At 39.4% G+C, this 17,487-nt stretch overlaps 2 protein-coding genes across 2 annotated transcripts; both read left to right on the forward strand.

Moving 5' to 3' along the window:
* Window positions 1-8,658: 8,658 nt before the first annotated feature.
* On the forward strand, window positions 8,659-13,031 carry LOC147327944 (uncharacterized). Its single transcript, XM_086295971.1, has 6 exons — window positions 8,659-8,823; window positions 11,146-11,291; window positions 11,380-11,435; window positions 11,614-11,724; window positions 12,507-12,605; window positions 12,778-13,031. Exons 1-6 carry the CDS (start codon window positions 8,707-8,709, stop codon window positions 12,945-12,947), a joined length of 699 nt encoding a protein of 232 aa, XP_086152097.1. The 5' UTR covers window positions 8,659-8,706; the 3' UTR covers window positions 12,948-13,031.
* Window positions 13,032-14,644: 1,613 nt separating this feature from the next.
* On the forward strand, window positions 14,645-17,126 carry LOC147327945 (uncharacterized). Its single transcript, XM_086295972.1, has 4 exons — window positions 14,645-14,715; window positions 14,815-14,970; window positions 15,425-15,514; window positions 15,955-17,126. The coding sequence occupies exons 2-4, from the start codon at window positions 14,866-14,868 to the stop codon at window positions 16,168-16,170; spliced, it is 411 nt and encodes a 136-aa protein (XP_086152098.1). The 5' UTR covers window positions 14,645-14,715; window positions 14,815-14,865; the 3' UTR covers window positions 16,171-17,126.
* The last annotated feature ends 361 nt before the right edge of the window (window positions 17,127-17,487 follow it).

A 17,487-nucleotide genomic window follows, 5' to 3' on the forward strand; every position in this document is an offset into this window, starting at 1 on the left:
ACATATGGCATAGAAACTGAACATTTAACAGTGTTTCCTGAAAACTCTCTCCTGTCTGATCATTTCCTGATAACATTTACATTTACAATAATTGATTACACAGCGGTGGAGAGTAGACTTTATCAAAGTAGATGTCTTTCTGAAAGTGCTGTAACTAAGTTTAAGAATATAATCCACCCACTGTTATCATCTCCAATGCCCTGTACCAACACAGAGCAGAGCAGCTATCTGAACGCTACCCCAACAGAGGTCGATTATCTTGTTAATAATTTCACCTCCTCACTACGTACGACTCTGGATACTGTAGCTCCAGTGAAAACTAAGGTCTCTAATCAGAAGTACCTGACTCCGTGGTATAATTCTCAAACATGTACCCTAAAGCAGATGACTCGTAATCTGGAGAGGAAATGGCGTGTCACAAATCTAGAGGATCATCATTTAGCCTGGAGAAATAGTTTGCTGCTTTATAAGAAAGCCCTCCGCAAAGCCAGAACATCTTACTATTCATCACTGATTGAAGAAAATAAGAACAACCCCAGGTTTCTCTTCAGCACTGTAGCCAGGCTGACAAAAAGTCAGAGCTCTTTTGAGCCAACCATCCCTTTAACGTTAACTAGTAATGACTTCATGAACTTCTTCACAAATAAAATTTTTATCATTAGAGAAAAAATTACCAATAATCATCCCACAGATGTAATATTATCTACAGCTACTCTTAGTACCATTGATGTTAAGTTAGACTCTTTTTCTCCAATTGATCTTTCTGAGTTAACTTCAATAATTACTTCCTCCAAACCATTAACGTGTCTTTTAGACCCCATTCCTACAAAACTGCTCAAAGAAGTCCTGCCATTAATTAATTCTTCGATCTTAAATATGATCAACCTATCTCTAATAATCGGCTATGTACCACAGGCCTTCAAGCTGGCTGTAGTTAAACCTTTACTCAAAAAGCCATCTCTAGACCCAGCAGTCTTAGCTAATTATAGGCCAATCTCCAACCTTCCTTTCATATCAAAAATCCTTGAAAGAGTAGTTGTCAAACAGCTAACAGATCATCTGCAGAGGAATGGTTTATTTGAAGAGTTTCAGTCAGGTTTCAGAGCTCATCACAGCACAGAAACAGCTTTAGTGAAGGTTACAAATGATCTTCTTATGGCCTCTGACAGTGGACTCATCTCTGTGCTTGTCCTGCTAGACCTTAGCGCAGCATTCGATACTGTTGACCATAATATCCTATTAGAGCGATTAGAACATGCTGTAGGTATTACAGGTACTGCACTGCAGTGGTTTGTATCATATCTATCTAATAGACTCCAATTTGTGCATGTAAATGGAGAGTCCTCTTCACACACTGAGGTTAATTATGGAGTTCCACAGGGTTCAGTGCTAGGACCAATTCTGTTTACATTATACATGCTTCCCTTAGGCAGTATCATTAGAAGACATAGCATACATTTTCACTGCTATGCTGATGACACCCAGCTCTATCTGTCCATGAAGCCAGATAACACACACCAATTAGTTAAACTGCAGGAATGTCTTAAAGGCATAAAGACCTGGATGGCCGCTAACTTTCTGCTTCTTAATTCAGATAAAACTGAGGTTATTGTACTCTGCCCTGAAAATCTTAGAAATATGGTATCTAACCAGATTCTTACCCTGGATGGCATTACCTTGGCCTCCAGTAACGCTGTGAGGAACCTTGGAGTCATTTTTGACCAGGACATGTCCTTCAACGCACATATTAAACAAATATGTAAGACTGCTTTCTTCCATTTGCGCAACATCTCTAAAATTAGAAATATCCTGTCTCAGAGTGACGCTGAAAAACTAGTTCATGCATTTATTACTTCCAGGCTGGACTACTGTAATTCATTATTATCAGGATGTCCAAAAAACTCGCTGAAAAGCCTTCAGCTAATCCAAAATGCTGCAGCCAGAGTCCTGACAGGGACTAGAAAGAGAGAGCATATTTCTCCTGTTTTGGCTTCCCTTCATTGGCTTCCTGTTAAGTCCAGAATTGAATTCAAAATCCTGCTCCTCACATACAAGGTCTTAAATAATCAGGCCCCATCTTATCTTAATGACCTTGTAGTACCATATCACCCTATTAGAGCACTTCGCTCTCGCTCTGCAGGCCTACTTGTTGTTCCTAGAGTATTTAAAAGTAGAATGGGAGGGAGAGCCTTCAGTTTTCAGGCCCCTCTTCTGTGGAACCAGCTTCCAGTTTGGATTCGGGAGACAGACACTATCTCTACTTTTAAGATTAGGCTTAAAACTTTCCTTTTTGCTAAAGCATATAGTTAGGGCTGGACCAGGTGACCCTGAATCCTCCCTTAGTTATGCTGCAATAGATGTAGGCTGCCGGGGGATTCCCATGATGCATTGATGCATTTTTCCTTTCCAGTCACCTTTCTCACTCACTATGTATTAATAGACCTCTCTGCATTGAATCATATCTGTTATTAACCTCTGTCTCTCTTCCACAGCATGTCTTTTATCCTGTCTTCCTTCTCTCACCCCAACCGGTCGCAGCAGATGGCCGCCCCTCCCTGAGCCTGGTTCTGCCGGAGGTTTCTTCCTGTTAAAAGGGAGTTTTTCCTTCCCACTGTCGCCAAAGTGCTTGCTCATAGGGGGGTCATATGATTGTTGGGTTTTTCTCTGTATCTATGAAGCGCCTTGAGGCGACTTTTGTTGTGATGTGACGCTATATAAATAAAATTGAATTGAATTGAACCTTTTGGGATTTACTTACCTGGATGACTGAGCATGCATCAAGACATTTATTGGTACTGATATGAGGACACTATTAGGCTTATTCTATTATTTTTATTCCATTTATGTTTTTATTGTATAACTTTCAATAAAGTGTTGTTTTTTGTCATTGAAACCATCTCTTGCTTGCTCCTCCCCTTTGTGAGTGTGGACGCTTCATCTCTTTGCTCTTGAATGCTTTGCTTCTTATATTGATTTTTATTGATTTTTATGCTGATTTTTTCCCTTTTTTCCGTGTGAGCTTACCTGCGATAACTTCTGGACACTTGTAGATCATTAGGACTAGAGTGTTCTTAACAGAAACAGCAACATTTTATGGTTACCTTATCCTCAGCGCTCCGTGTGTCTGTGGCCTAGACACAGCTGAAGCCTGATTACAGCGTCTGGGCACCGAGCAGCCTCAATAACCTGGAAAGGTGCTAACCGCTAGGCTAACTAGCAACAAGATGCCTTCCCTCTCCACAGATGACTACCACAGCCTCCTGCAGAAGATTGCAGTACTGGAGACAAAAATTCATCGCTTAGAATTAAACGTGGAGGTAAATGGACTGTGTGGAAATGAAACAACCTTGCCTTTGATTCAAAACAATGGCGATGAGCAAGCTAGTACACAGCTAAGGAGCACAGATAACATGACCAAGAAAGTAGACTCTGTGCATTATTATAAATCCTCAAGTGATAATCCCCCCTTAGACTGTCTTGGTGCAAAACCAAGACATAAATCATGTCTCCTGGAAGGGGGAGGACGTATCACAGGCAGGGCACAGCGAGCTGAAATCTCTGAAACCGACTGGCCTTCACTTCCTACGAGACAGAGAAGCTCTTCTACCCCTGTATACGGGAGGAAACAGGACTGGACAACCGTGAATAGGAAGGTTAACAACAAACCTCCAAAACAACTGAATGTGAAACTGCAGAACAGATTTGCTCCACTATCAAAGGACCCTGGATCTATATCGGACAACCATCCATCTAAAAGCAGCGAAATAAGGTCTGAAAATCTGTTGAAAAGTGAAAGGCCACAGGGAAAGCTAAAGGCTAGGCCTGAAACTCTGATTGTGGGTGACTCTGCCATAAAGGATGTACAAAGGATGTGCGGTAAGAACACTAAAGTCCTCTGCTTTCCTAACGATATGGTCAACAACCTGAAGGAGAGAATTCTTCAAATTGCAGATGAATATCCAACTGTGACAAACATTGTTCTGCATACAGGGTCAAACGATGTGTCCAAACAACAGTCGGAGGTTCTGAAACGGGACTTTACTGGATTATTAAATACTGTAAACTCTCTGAATGCAGCTGTATTCATCAGTGGACCTGTACCGCCGGTCAGAGGAGGAGACGAGAGATTCAGCAGGTTGTTTACACTGAATAAATGGCTTATATCAGCATGTGCTGACCACTCAGTGCACTTTATCGACAACTTTAATATTTTTTGGGAACGCAGGCATCTGTTCAAAGCAAATGGATTTAATTTTAACAAGTCAGGGGTGAAACTGTTCACCTCCAACTTGTTTTATTCCATACGTCATCCATCCGTGCTTGGTGCCAAGGCTGAGATAAACGAGGAGTTATCTCATAAAGAGGAACAAACAGTACTCCAAGAACAGACAAAGCCCAGCAGAAACCTTGAGGAGGAGCTCCATTTGCCCCCACCCGGGAAGAGCCTCAGAAAGGAGAGACATCCATGGCATCTGAGGAAGAGCCTCAGAAAGGAGAGACATCTAAGGCAAGAAGAGGGGTCCCAACTCTCTCAACAACACCAACGACCAGGACAAGGGACCACGACCTTCCCCAGTCCCCCAAACCCCTGACAGGCCATCACCCTCCTCCCCCTCCCTTTCTCCCTCCTCCCCACACCTGAAATTCACTGAGGAGATGATGGAGCGGGTCAATGCTGGGCTCAGATCTACCCCCCGTCCCAATCCCTTTTTGTCCCCCATAAACCCCCCACCAGAGCGGCCAAAGGTTCGCCATCGAGCCCCACCCTCAACAGAGCAATCGAAGTCACATTGCCCAGCCTCGCCCCCCTTAGTTCCTCTTCATGCCCTGTCTCCGCAGTCTGATGCGTGATGTGTGAAGGGTCCGGGCTGTGAGGATTATGGCAGTGATGACTTTTCCCAGGAGAAGCTGGGACCCTGTTTACTAGAAGGTTTTAAAATTTCTGTACTTTTAGGTGACAGGAGACATGTGGCCTGGTCAAAACACAGAGAGCTGCACTCTAAAAGATCTTTAAACATAGTAAACATACCTTGTGTGCCACAGACTGCTCCCAAACACGAGGGGACAAGTAATACCTCTAAAACACTTAAGTTGGCTTTATTAAACATTAGATCTCTAGCTGGGAAAACATTTTTAATTAATGATTTAATCACTGAGCACAGCCTTGATTTTATGTTTTTAACTGAAACTTGGTTGGACCAAAGTAACAGTGGAGCTGTTCTCATCGAGACGACCCCTCCTAACTACAGTTTTATCAGTGAGGTCAGGGCGAGCAGGAGAGGAGGAGGGGTTGCTGTCTTATTTAATGAATCATTTCAATGTAAGCAGCTATCTCCTGGAAGTTTTCAGTCTTTTGAATATGTGGCTTTACAGCTGAAGGCCCCATCCAAAGTTGTGTTTCTTAATGTTTACAGGCCTCCCAAATACTGCACAGACTTTTTTAATGACCTCAGTGAACTGCTGTCTGTGATCTGTGTTGATTTTGACTGTGTAATTATTGCTGGGGATTTTAACATTCATGTGGACGACCCTCAGGACAAAGGGACTAAAGACCTGAGTAACACTCTGGGCAACTTTGGGCTGACTCAGCATGTAACAGAGGCCACACATAATAGAGGACACACTCTTGACCTACTGATCTCCAAGGGCCTGAGCATTTCAAAGGTTACTGTGTCTGATGTGGGCCTGTCTGATCATTACTGTGTTTTCTTTGAAAGTAAAATCTCAGCCCACACAAATATATCAACAACAGTGATCACAAAACGGTGTATAACTGAACACAGTAGTGCAATTTTTAACCAGGTCTTCCCATTAACACCTGACCTGCCCAGAGGGTCAGTCAATGAGCTCGTCAATAGCTTCAATGCTAACATGTTAAATGTAATGGACACTATTGCTCCCATTAAGGTGAAGGTTATCTCTGGAAGGAAAAAGTCTCCATGGAGAAACTCCACACTGGTGAAAAATGAAAAAAGAGAGTGTAGGAAAGCTGAGCGCAGATGGAGAAAAACAAACCTCCAGGTTCATTATGACATTTATAAAGAGAAACTTCACAATTATAATTTACAACTGAGGAATGCAAGGAGGTCCTACTTCTCTGACATCATCACTAAAAACAGCCATAATGCTCGGGTCTTATTTTCTACAGTTGACAGGCTAACAAACCCTCCTGTGTCAGTGGCAGCTGAACTTCATTCGACCATGGCCTGCAATGACTTTGCCAAATTCTTCACTGAAAAAATCCAAAAAATTAGACAAGCAATTGGTACATCAACAGCAGATCCAGGATATGTACTGTGTCCACCAAAAAACTGTTTAAACACCATGAAACAGTTTCACCCTATTAACAGCAAAGACCTGGAGGACATCTTAGGTCAACTGAACTCCTCCTCCTGCTGTTTAGATGTCCTGCCAACAAGTTTTTTCAAAAAGGTCTCAAAGACTTAGAGTCAGACCTGTTACAGATCGTCAACTTTTCTTTATTATCAGGTGTGTTTCCAGAATCACTAAAAACTGCTGTAATCAAACCTATACTGAAAAAGGACAATCTTGACAAGACACAAATGAACAACTACAGGCCGATCTCAAATCTCCCGTTTTTAAGTAAGATCATTGAAAAAGCAGTTTCTCAACAGCTCAGTTACTTCTTAAAACAGAATAATTGCTACGATGCCTTCCAGTCAGGTTTTAGACAGAACCACAGCACTGAAACCGCTCTGACCAAAGTGTTTAATGACATATGTCTGAATACAGACAGTGGAAAAATGTCAGTCCTAGTTTTACTGGATCTCAGTGCAGCATTTGATACAGTTGACCACAACATATTACTCAAACGACTGGAGAACTGGACAGGTCTTTCAGGAACTGTACTAAACTGGTTCAAAACATACGTAGAAAACAGGAAATACTTTGTATCAATAGGTAACTTCACATCTGAGCAGACAAGTATCACATGTGGAGTTCCCCAAGGTTCCATCTTGGGACCCCTTCTGTTTAACATCTACATGCTCCCACTGGCACAGATTATAAACAACAACAAAATAAACTATCACAGCTATGCAGATGACACACAAATATATATCACAATGTCACCAGGAGACCGAGGCCCTGTACAGGCTCTTGGTAAATGCATTGAGGAAATCAATGACTGGTTGTGCCACAATTTTCTCCAGCTAAACAAAAACAAAACTGAGGTAATAGTCTTTGGCGCCAAAGAAAAACGATTACAGGTCACCAGAGAACTTCAATCTATACATCTAAAAACCACAAACCAGGCGAGAAATTTGGGTGTAGTGATGGATGCAGACCTAAACTTAGAAAAACACATTAAGACAATAACAAAGTCAGCTTACTATCACCTCAAGAATATATCAAGGATAAAAGATCTGATGTCTCAACAGGACCTGGAAAAACTAGTCCATGCATTCATCTTTAGTAGGCTTGATTACTGTAACAGCATCTTTACAGGTCTACCTAAAAAATCAGTCAGACAACTACAGCTCATTCAGAACTCTGCTGCTCGAGTCCTCACTAAGACCAAAAAAGTGGACCACATCAGTCCAGCTCTGAGGTCCTTACACTGGCTGCCTGTCCGTCAGAGGATAGACTTTAAAGTTCTGATGCTGGCCTATAAAGCTCTGAATGGTTTAGGACCAAAATACATCAATGACCTCCTGACCCAGTATGAACCATCCAGATCCCTCAGGTGATCTGGATCCGGTCTTTTATCAGTTCCCAGAGTCAGAACCAGACACGGAGAAGCTGCATTCAGCTTTTATGCTCCTTATATCTGGAACAAACTCCCAGAAAGCCTCAGATCAGCTGAAACACTCAGTTTATTTAAATCCAGGTTGAAGACTCACCTGTTCTCAGCTGCATTTGAATAAAGCACCAAATCCACACTTTAAGCTTAAATTTCAAAACTTACATTTAACTACTGATTTTATCTACTGTTCTGATTTTATCTGTTTTGATTTTATATACTGTTGTTTGTTTGTTTGTTTGTTTGTTAATTAGTTAGTTAGTTAGTTTATTTGCTTGTTTTATTCAATTTTAAATCATGCTTTTTATTTGTTCTTGTTTCTAATGTCTCTGTAAAGCACTTTGAATCACCTTGTTGTTGAATTGTGCTATACAAATAGCCTTGCCTTGCCTCTCTTGCCGGGATGTGTTTTCAAACCCAGGTAGCTTTTAATTTAATTTGTTACATTTACATGTCAATCTTTTTATTTCCCAGAGGGTGAAATTCCCTTAGGTGGGATTGGTAAATGGACTGGTTCTTATATAGCGCTTTTCTAATCTTCTGAGCACTCAAAGCGCTTTACACAACTTGTGCATTCATACCCATTCGCACAAGCACATTTTCTTGGTGCTTTCTAACTAACATTCACACACCCGTTCATTCTCAGATGGATGCATCGGAGAGTAATTTGGGGTTAGTATCTTGCCCAAGGATATTTGGCATGCAGACTGGGGGAAGCCAGGAATCGAACCTCCAACCTTCCGATCAGTAGATGACCTGCTCTACCATTGTCGCAACACATTTAAATAACCCCCTGACTGTACTGCCACAGAGTCAATATTTCTGTTAAGTACAATTACAACACATAAGTAAACAATTGAGCAATACTTCACCTAAACTGGGCTGAGTCTCGAATGTCCAGAACACACTTCAGAGTCTGAAGCCACACTATCAGCAGATGAGCCATGATGGAGTTTGTTCACGTTGCTGTAGCTGTGCTCGGTCTTCTGTCTCTTGGACACTCAGCTCCTGTGACAAGCTGTGAGAATCTAATCCAGCCTCTTGAAATCCACGGCAATCAGGTCAGACTCTCTCTTATCTCACCTTTCACTTATGACTTTCTGCACATATACGCTGAGTAAAATAAGTTTTGAACATGCCACCAAATTTACATGAAATTCACACCCGATGTGGATAACCACCCATCCAGTCCACACATACAAAGAAATCAAACCATTGATATCCATAAATTAAGCTGTGTTATAATAAGAGGAAAAGTATTGAATATATAGAAAGGAAGGTGCAAAAAGGCATGGAAAGTCATGACACCAGCTGAAATCTATCAGCAATTACAAAGCAACCCTGCCCCCTAGTGCAAATTAATGTTAGCTGGTTCTGTTCTAACTGATGGCCTATAAAAAGTTGTCTCATTACCAATGTGTCACACAAGAAACATCTCATGATGGATAAAACCAATCCATCAGAATTACTAAACTAGTAAGTAGCAAGTAAATAAATTTTAATTTATATAGTGAAACAGTGAAAAATTTAATTAAGAGCTCGTTTGTATAAAAATGTCTTCAGCTGCTTTTTAAAGGAGTCAGTGGAGTCTAGAGAGCGTAAAGACAACAGCAGGGACTTCCACAGCCTCTGTGCCAGTGCCTGAAAAGCCTGATCCCCATGTGTTTTAAACCTAGTACTTTTCAGATCCAACATAACCAGAACGGTTGTGTTGGATCTGAAGGTTCCAGTGAGCACTGTTGGGGCAGGAGAGAACATCATTTCACCATAAACTGGCCAGGACCAGCTGCTCCCCACCAGTTTTCAGACAGGGGAGTGAAAAGAATTATCAGAAGAGTTGTCAAAAGCAAAGGAGCACTTGCGAAGAGCTACAAAAAGACTTGGAATCAGCTCAACTGCTGTGGCCTGTATGCACGCTCACCATACAAGACTCCATTGCTGAAGAAAAAGCATGCTAAAGCACGTTTAAAGTTTGCTGAACAAAATTTAGACAAGAGATACTAGCAGAATATACTCTGGTCAGTAGAGATGTGATGGCTGCACTTACAGCCACACAGTGGTAATACCCACCATGTTAGTGTAGAGGCTTATAAGTAACATTGCAGTCACATTTCTTTCTTTAAATATAGGAATTTGTTTACAGGACAATAAATAACTGGTTTTGGTTTAGAGTTAATTTACATATCCACATAACACTGCATTCTAAAATAAGTGCACACATTTTAGTTTACACTGTTATGTATGATTAATTTTTTGTTTTCTGAGTTACCTTAGTTGCAGCTGTTCCAGTCCCTTGATTAAGGAGCCAAGAGGTGGAAAAGGGGCAGAGCGAGCTTTAAAGGAAGACTACAAATTGGTTCATGCCATAACTCAGGACCATGGGGGGGAATTGAAGTTCATTATGTTTGGTTTAGTTAGGTTTTGTGTGTTTTACCCCTTCTCCTGTTTTTGTGGGCTGATCAGCCACTATTTAAGTTTCCCCTTTGTCTCATTAAGTTAGGTCAGTTTGTTTGAGTTATTGGTTGTGTTGTCGACTTTGAGTAGAGTTTTGTTATTTTGACCTCTTTTATGGGCCCAAGATTTTGATTCTTTTTGCATGAGTTAACCAAATATGTTTTTTGGGTTAAATAAAAAATCATTTTTTTGGACTTTAACCTGTGCCTAAGTTTCCTTCACTGCTCGGTCCGTCACAAGAGACCAAAACTGAACTGATGCTATAATACATGCCATGTCTGGAGGTCAAAAGGCACTGCATATCACCCCAAAAACACTATACCAGCAGTGAAGTTTGGAGTTGGGAACATCAAAGTATGGGGCTGTTTTTCGTCATGTGGCACTGGAATGTTTCATATAAATGGAGGAAGATGAATAGAAAAATGTTCTGCTAGCATCTACCAGGATGTTGAAGATGAAATGAGGACGGACCTTTCAGCAAGACGATGATCCCAAACACAAAGCCAAAGAAGCTGCTAGAATGACCTGTCAAGCTATAGATATAATAGAGTTTAGAGTTCATAGCAGGGCTCACAGAACGTTCAGAATCTGAAGACTGTTTGTGTAGAAGAATGAACCAAAATCACACCTGAGCGATGCCTGCGGCTAGGAGGCGTCTTGAAGTTGTCATTACCAACAAAAGCTTTTGCATGAAGTATTAAATACAATTTCAGTAAGCGTGTTCAATACTTTTTCCTTCTTTCATTTCTCATTCTTACACATAACATCTATGGTTTGATTTCTTTGCATGTGTGGACTGGCTGGATTGTTACTGACATTTGGTGAGAATTTTATGTCAATAGCACCTTTAGAAATGTATGTACTGAGAAATCTGGTGATGTTTTCAATATTTATTTTACCCCCTGTATATTATACACCATCTGTTTCAGCTGGTGGGAAAATGGACACAAATAGCAGCGAGCACAGGCATACCTGGATTCAAAATGCTGATGAAGATGCTTGTGGTGTCCGCCTGGATGAACACCACTGCTGCCACTGAGGCTAATACGTTCAATAATCTCTACATTAATAAAATGTAATAAAAATGATAAAGCCTTGCCTGAACTGATACTGTTTTCAAGTAATGTGAATTTAGAAATCTCTTTAATTTTATCTTCTAAAAGGATGGGCAAGTGTTTCACACTGAAAACCACCATGACTTTGGTTAACAACAGTTTGGGTGAGTATTAGTGAGGGAACAAACATTCGATGACCAGATTTAGACTTTGATTTAGACTTTGGACCTAGCATTGCCACAACACTTTTAGTATATATCGATTGGTGTGTATTTGCACACTGCACCCTTACCAATGCTAAAAGAATATGAAGCGTGGCCATCATCTGTCATCTGTCCACAGTGCACAATAACCAATCTTCTGCTGTCCTGCTGAATACTGGCTGCCCTGACTGCCTTGTTATCTTCGCAAATGACAACGTTGGAAGAACCACAAGCAAACTCAATCTCCTGAGTAAGAACAATGACACACTAAATAATGTAATGTCAAAGTACTTAAGTATTTTTTTATGAGATGCCGGCCACTAATTTCCAAAATAAAACAATGACTAATAATTGAACAGTGGTTTCCACTGTTCTACGGCTTAATAAACTGGAACACTGCCTTTAGAAATACCAGTTACAAATAACACTTGCCAGTTAAAGGCATATTTAGAAATGTTTCTTCTTTTTTTTTTTAAAAAAAGAAAAGAATAAAACATCTAAAAACATGCAGTGCTGTGAGAATGTATTTGCACCCTTCCTGGTTTCTCTCTATTTTACATATTAGTCACACTTAGATATTTCAGATCATCAAATACAATTTTAGATTAGACAAAAATAACCCAAGCAAATAGAAAACACAGTTCTTAAAGGAATATTTCCTTTACATGGCACTGTGTGAAAAGGAAATTGTCCCTAAACCTAATAACTGGTTATCAAGAACTGAAATCAAGCATTTGCAATCATTAGCAATGAGTCTTTCACATCGCTGTGGAAGAATTTTTCAAAACTCTACTGTGTAGAGTCCATTCAATACACCAGCACTGGATTGGATTTTCAAGCATGAACAGATTTTGAAAGCCATTCAGAGGTGGCCTTGCTCATGTGCTCATGGCCACAAATTCTCCTTCAATATCATGGTTCCTTCAATTGCAGCAAGTGGTCCAGGTCCTGAAATAGCAGCAGCAGTTGTTTCTTTGTGTTTTAATCTCTTTACTAACTTGGTGCCGTGCTAACACTTTTTCTGTCTCTCAGGTAGGAGAACTAAAGTGTCTGCTGCTGAGCTGGAAGAATTTACAAAGCAGGCAGAGTGTCTGAACCTACAACCACCTGCTATCATGGATTCAGAAAAAGGTATAAACCTTTATATAATATGAAAACCTAGAAACTGCAGTTGAACTGAATGTTACTTCTTCAATCTAATATTATCTTTATACTCTTTATATTTTTGTAACCACCATGTTTGATAAGGTCATAGATTAATCAAATTTATGAATGAACTTTATTTACAAATGTCTTCTTGCAGGGTTTTGCCCAGATCCAGCGCTCAGCCCAGGAACAAAGACTATTGATCTGACCTTCAGCAGCACAACGCCCGATGATCTCAACCTATTTGAGAAGCTTTTCACTGAGAGTGGAATGAAGACCATTTTGGACATGGTCCAAACTAGTGTGGATCTATTCAAGGAAGACTGACATGGTCATAAATGTCACTAAGTGTTGATGAAGAAGCCATGTCTGTCAAGAGCATTACCACGAAAATTAAACATGCTAAAAACATATGAGTGGCTGTCATCTCTCTTCAAAGCAATTTAGATTTAGCTTCACTGAACTGACATAAAAATGAAAATATTCATTTGCTTTCTGAATAAATGGCACCAAGACCATTTTAGACATGGTCCAAAGTAGTCTGGATCTATTCAAGGAAGACTGAAGTAGTCATAAATGTCACTAAGCCATTCTTCTCTGACCTCTGGTGTTAACACATTTTCTAAATCTAAAGCCTACTTGATCTCTTTGTCCGACCACTCTCTGTAAACCCTAGATCCATGCTATGTTAAATGTTACTCAAATCAACTGTCTTACCCATTCTGATGTTCCGATTTGAGCTTCAGCAGGTTATCTTGCGTCTTCATGCTTAAATAAACGGAGTTGCTGTCATTTGATTGGCTGATTAGAATGAAAGAGCAGGTGGACAGGTGTACCTTACAAAGATGCCTGTCAGCGCTTATTATCTAGCAAATAATGCAGCCAAGGAAGCACACTCTAAAAAATGATTCATGGGGTTAGTAAGTAAAGCTTAAAATTAATAGCTTTTTCTGCATAAAAAATTAAGTTTGTTGCATGTACACATTGTAATCAGTTGATAACTTAATTTAATGAGTTGGTCGAAATGAAAATAAAGAAAACAGTCTTAGCTCAGTAATATATCGATTTTGAACAGACATTTCTGTGTTAACTTAACATGAAAGTGTATTTAGTTAATACAACTTAAAAATCTCGTAAGCGTCCTTTAAAAGCTGAGTACAAGGCTGACTTGCCCAGACATGTTGTGCTCTCAGACCACTGATCGAAAGAAACGGAGGCAAAGAGAGAAAGCAGAGAAGCGGCATTTTGTACGGAACATTATCAAACGTTAAAGCTTTGTGGTGAGTACAATTTTTTGCCTTGTTTTATTCACAGCAGCTAATAACTCTAACTTTAACTCTATCAACACGCACTGCAAGAAATCCTTTTTACAAAACACTAAACTCTTCCTCGGCGAGTGGTGGTGATAAGCTAGTAACGTTACACTTCTGGCTAACTTGTGAAGTAATTCAACCGTAACATTAGTCTTTGTTAAGTTTTGTTTTACGGTGGCAGCCAAATGGTGTTAATTGACACTGAGCTTCTGTAGCAGTAGTTTTAACTCTGCAAAGACAGGGTAATACATGTTTTTCTTCTTTCTACTTTGAAATCGTTGCAGCGTTGATGAAGGTTTGACCAGCAAAAGGCTGGGCCATTTTACATTCATGACTAAACAAATGTAGGTTACTGAGTATACATTCGGTTTAACATCGATGCATTTTGATGTTTAAGTCCTAGAGTTATTTTTATGTGAGATTGAAGTTTGTTAATTGAGCCCTAGCTGAAGAACAGCCTGTGTCAAAGTTCAGTCAAAAAACGCGGGCGAGGAAGCGAACGCCATGTTGTAGAAACGCCACAGGAAAGATCTTAAGTAACATTCATAAACTAGTTGTTTTAATGACATTACATTGAGTGTGCATTAGCACATAAAATATAATTTTGCTCTTTTGGGTGTTAACTGCAGATACATAAGCGCAGTTGTATCACTTAAGAAAAAATATCTTTGATTTGGAAACATAACATAACATTCTCCATTTGCAGGCAGGAAGTTGTCAATCAAGCACCAAAAATCAATGACCTGAAAGAAAGATGGCCTGCTCTTTTTGATGCAGTTCAGGTAAATATTTTTCCATAAGATAATTTGCAGTATGTATTCTTTTAAAGTAAATTGTATACATTAACATGTTGTGCCTATTTGTGCCTTTTTTTTATACAGATAAACCAAGAATTCAGAAGGATCACCACTGTTAACCTGGAAACAACATTCATGGCAAAGCTGGACCAGTACTCTCAGAAAATAATGTCCTTGCTGTCCTCAAGAGGAGGGGCTGCAAAAATGCGCATTCGGCGCATCCAGAACATGCTGCTAGAGGTATGAATGAATGAAATGTAGTTTATTTCAAATAGGATAATCCACTTTTTTTTCCAATAGGTGATATTGAGTCTTAAAAGGTAGCTGTTTACAACTCAACTATGTCAAATTATTGTTTAGAGCTTGAGGCACAAATATCAATTAAAACTATAACTACTTAATAATAAAACAAATTATAGGTGATGTGGATCATGATTGGCAGAGTAATTTGCAAGATTTTGCAGTTTTTCTATTTGTTACCTGGATTTTTCAAGTTCATGAATTGATCATTTCAGAGAAATGGCTCTTTGAAATGATCAATTCATTATTTTGATTATCACTGGAAATCTATAATTGGTACAGTTCAGGCCATATAAAGTCAATCCTTTTTTTTTTTTTTTTTTTTTTTTGGATGTAATTATCAAAAACCCATCCTCCTCGAAGAGCAGTTCGACATTCTTTTTCTTATTCACAGGACGATTCTGTGGAGAGAAGGCGAGAGGTCGCTATCCGTGGCTTAGTGGTGTATCTCAGGGAAAAGGAGGAGGATCTCTTCAAAGAGCAGGTAAATCAGACATGACTATACTTTGTATTAGAGCTACGATCTAATCTATTATTAATTGATTTCTAAATTAATCGGCAACTATTTTGATAATTGATTGATCGGTTTAAGTAATTATTTTAGAAAAAGAAGTCCAAATTCTCTGGTTTCAGCTTCATAAATGTGAATCGTTTCTGGTTTCTTTACTCCTCTATGACAGCAAACTGAATATGTTTGACATTTGAGGTCATCATATTGGGCTCTGAGAAACATTGACATTTTTCACCATTTTCTGACATTTTCTGGACCAAACAACTAATCAGATAATCGTCAAAGGAGCTTGCAAAGAGAACCTTCACAGACATAATCAGATAACTAAAATTGTTAGTTGCAGCCCTATTTTGTGTTACTCTCATGTATAAGTATGATTACTTAAAACATTTATATTGATTCTGATCTACCAGGATGGTGGCGGCGATATTACCAATGAAGTGATGAAGATTGTAACCAGAGGTGCCACAACGTCTGATCCAGCCAGCGCAAGGATCATACTTGAAGGAACAGAAGTCCTAGCAGACCTGGATGTACCCAGAGCCTGTGCCTTGCTAATGGGGCTGATATATGCACTCAACCTCAGCTACCCAAAAGAACTGAAAAACACTTTTGAAAAACACTTTTGAAGTGTTTCAAAAGATATTCCTCGAGCTGGATGATCTGAAAGCCAGTCCTAAGGTAATGTCACTAAAAAGTAAACTGTTGTACTAAAAAATGTGAAGAGTGAGGCTATCCTCAAATTAAACGGGAAATGTTCCACTGTTGTTTGCAATGTGTTGTGTTACATACTGTACAGTAGGCAGTAGGTGTAAAGTTGAGCGTTGAGCATTAAGTACACCTAGTTAAAAATAATGCACTTTAAAAGGATAGCTCGGGTCTTTTGAAGTGAGGCTGTATATGAGGTACATATGTATTGTGAGTGTATTACACACAGTAGATGGCAGTCAGTAAGCTCCACCTACGGAGAAGCAGACGGGGCCACCGGCACGCAAGATGAGCCTCCATCCTAATAAAACTGATGTCACTTTAAATGTACATTATATCAAGAATATGTTTACTGCTTTATTTTGCTATCAGACAGCCTTTTCTGTGAGGAAAGAGAAGTTCTACTGCTTGTTGTTTCAATCGCTCTGGCCCACCAGCGTCCATGGACAAAAACAGCAATTTTACCTGACAGCACACAGGAGTTGCTGGTCTCCTGCTGCCTTGATCAGTAAGTGTAATTGTGTTATTTGGTGACTTTGGTGTTAGTTCGGGTTAGTTCAGATTTACCAAAGTCACACAAACAAACTGAGCCTATCGTGCGTGTTGGTGGCAGGAATGTGCTGACTGCTGTCTACTGTGTGTAATACACTCACAATGTACTTCATACTTAAAAAAACCTAAACTATCACTTTAACACAAACAAACTTGAATCAGAGCATGACTGTCAAAATGTTCAGTCTTTTTGAGACAGATTTACAGGGGTGTTTTATGTCATTTATTTTATGGAGGCAACAATTTTGTCTGCTATTGAAATGTCAATGAGTCTGGAATGGTGGACTGGTGTTCTAATAAACAGTTTGATCATAAAACTGGAATTTCAATGTGTAATTTATTGTATAATTGTAAGTTATAAGTTATTGTAAGTTATTAGTACTCAAAAAAATTAAGGTAACAATTTGCATGGATATTTCTGAGTAGAATAAAAGTAAAAAAATAAGTTTTAATAACTAAATGGAGTAATTTTTTAAACAATTAAAATTAAGTTGGTTCAACTTAATTAAGCTTGTAGAGGACAAAGCAAATCATGTTGTTTGTACGTAAGGAATAGAGTTTGCCTAACTAGAGAACTCTTGTGGCATTTACGCTATAGTGGCTAAGCTGAAGTAACTTAAAAAGATCCATGCAAATTGTTACCTTAATTTTTTTACGTTAAGCCAGCAGATCTTTTTTTAGAGTGC

The sequence above is a fragment of the Aulonocara sp. 'chitande type north' Nkhata Bay genome, linkage group LG6 (assembly GCF_057382095.1).
Source record: "Aulonocara sp. 'chitande type north' Nkhata Bay isolate Kocher_YH1m ecotype deep benthic linkage group LG6, A_spYH_male_GT1.1, whole genome shotgun sequence".
Classification (NCBI taxonomy): Eukaryota; Metazoa; Chordata; class Actinopteri; order Cichliformes; family Cichlidae; genus Aulonocara; species Aulonocara sp. 'chitande type north' Nkhata Bay.

What these genes read in the sequence shown, in the direction of transcription:
- LOC147327944 (XM_086295971.1), top strand. Translation starts at nt 8,707, where the DNA reads ATGATGGAGTTTGTTCACGTTGCTGTAGCTGTGCTCGGTCTTCTGTCT. An exon ending in TTTGGTTAACAACAGTTTGG is followed by an intron (nt 11,436 to 11,613) that starts GTGAGTATTAGT and finishes ATCTGTCCACAG; the next exon opens with TGCACAATAACCAATCTTCT. An exon ending in TATCATGGATTCAGAAAAAG is followed by an intron (nt 12,606 to 12,777) that starts GTATAAACCTTT and finishes GTCTTCTTGCAG; the next exon opens with GGTTTTGCCCAGATCCAGCG.
- LOC147327945 (XM_086295972.1), top strand. Translation starts at nt 14,866, where the DNA reads ATGGCAAAGCTGGACCAGTACTCTCAGAAAATAATGTCCTTGCTGTCC. An exon ending in TCCAGAACATGCTGCTAGAG is followed by an intron (nt 14,971 to 15,424) that starts GTATGAATGAAT and finishes TCTTATTCACAG; the next exon opens with GACGATTCTGTGGAGAGAAG. An exon ending in AGGATCTCTTCAAAGAGCAG is followed by an intron (nt 15,515 to 15,954) that starts GTAAATCAGACA and finishes CTGATCTACCAG; the next exon opens with GATGGTGGCGGCGATATTAC.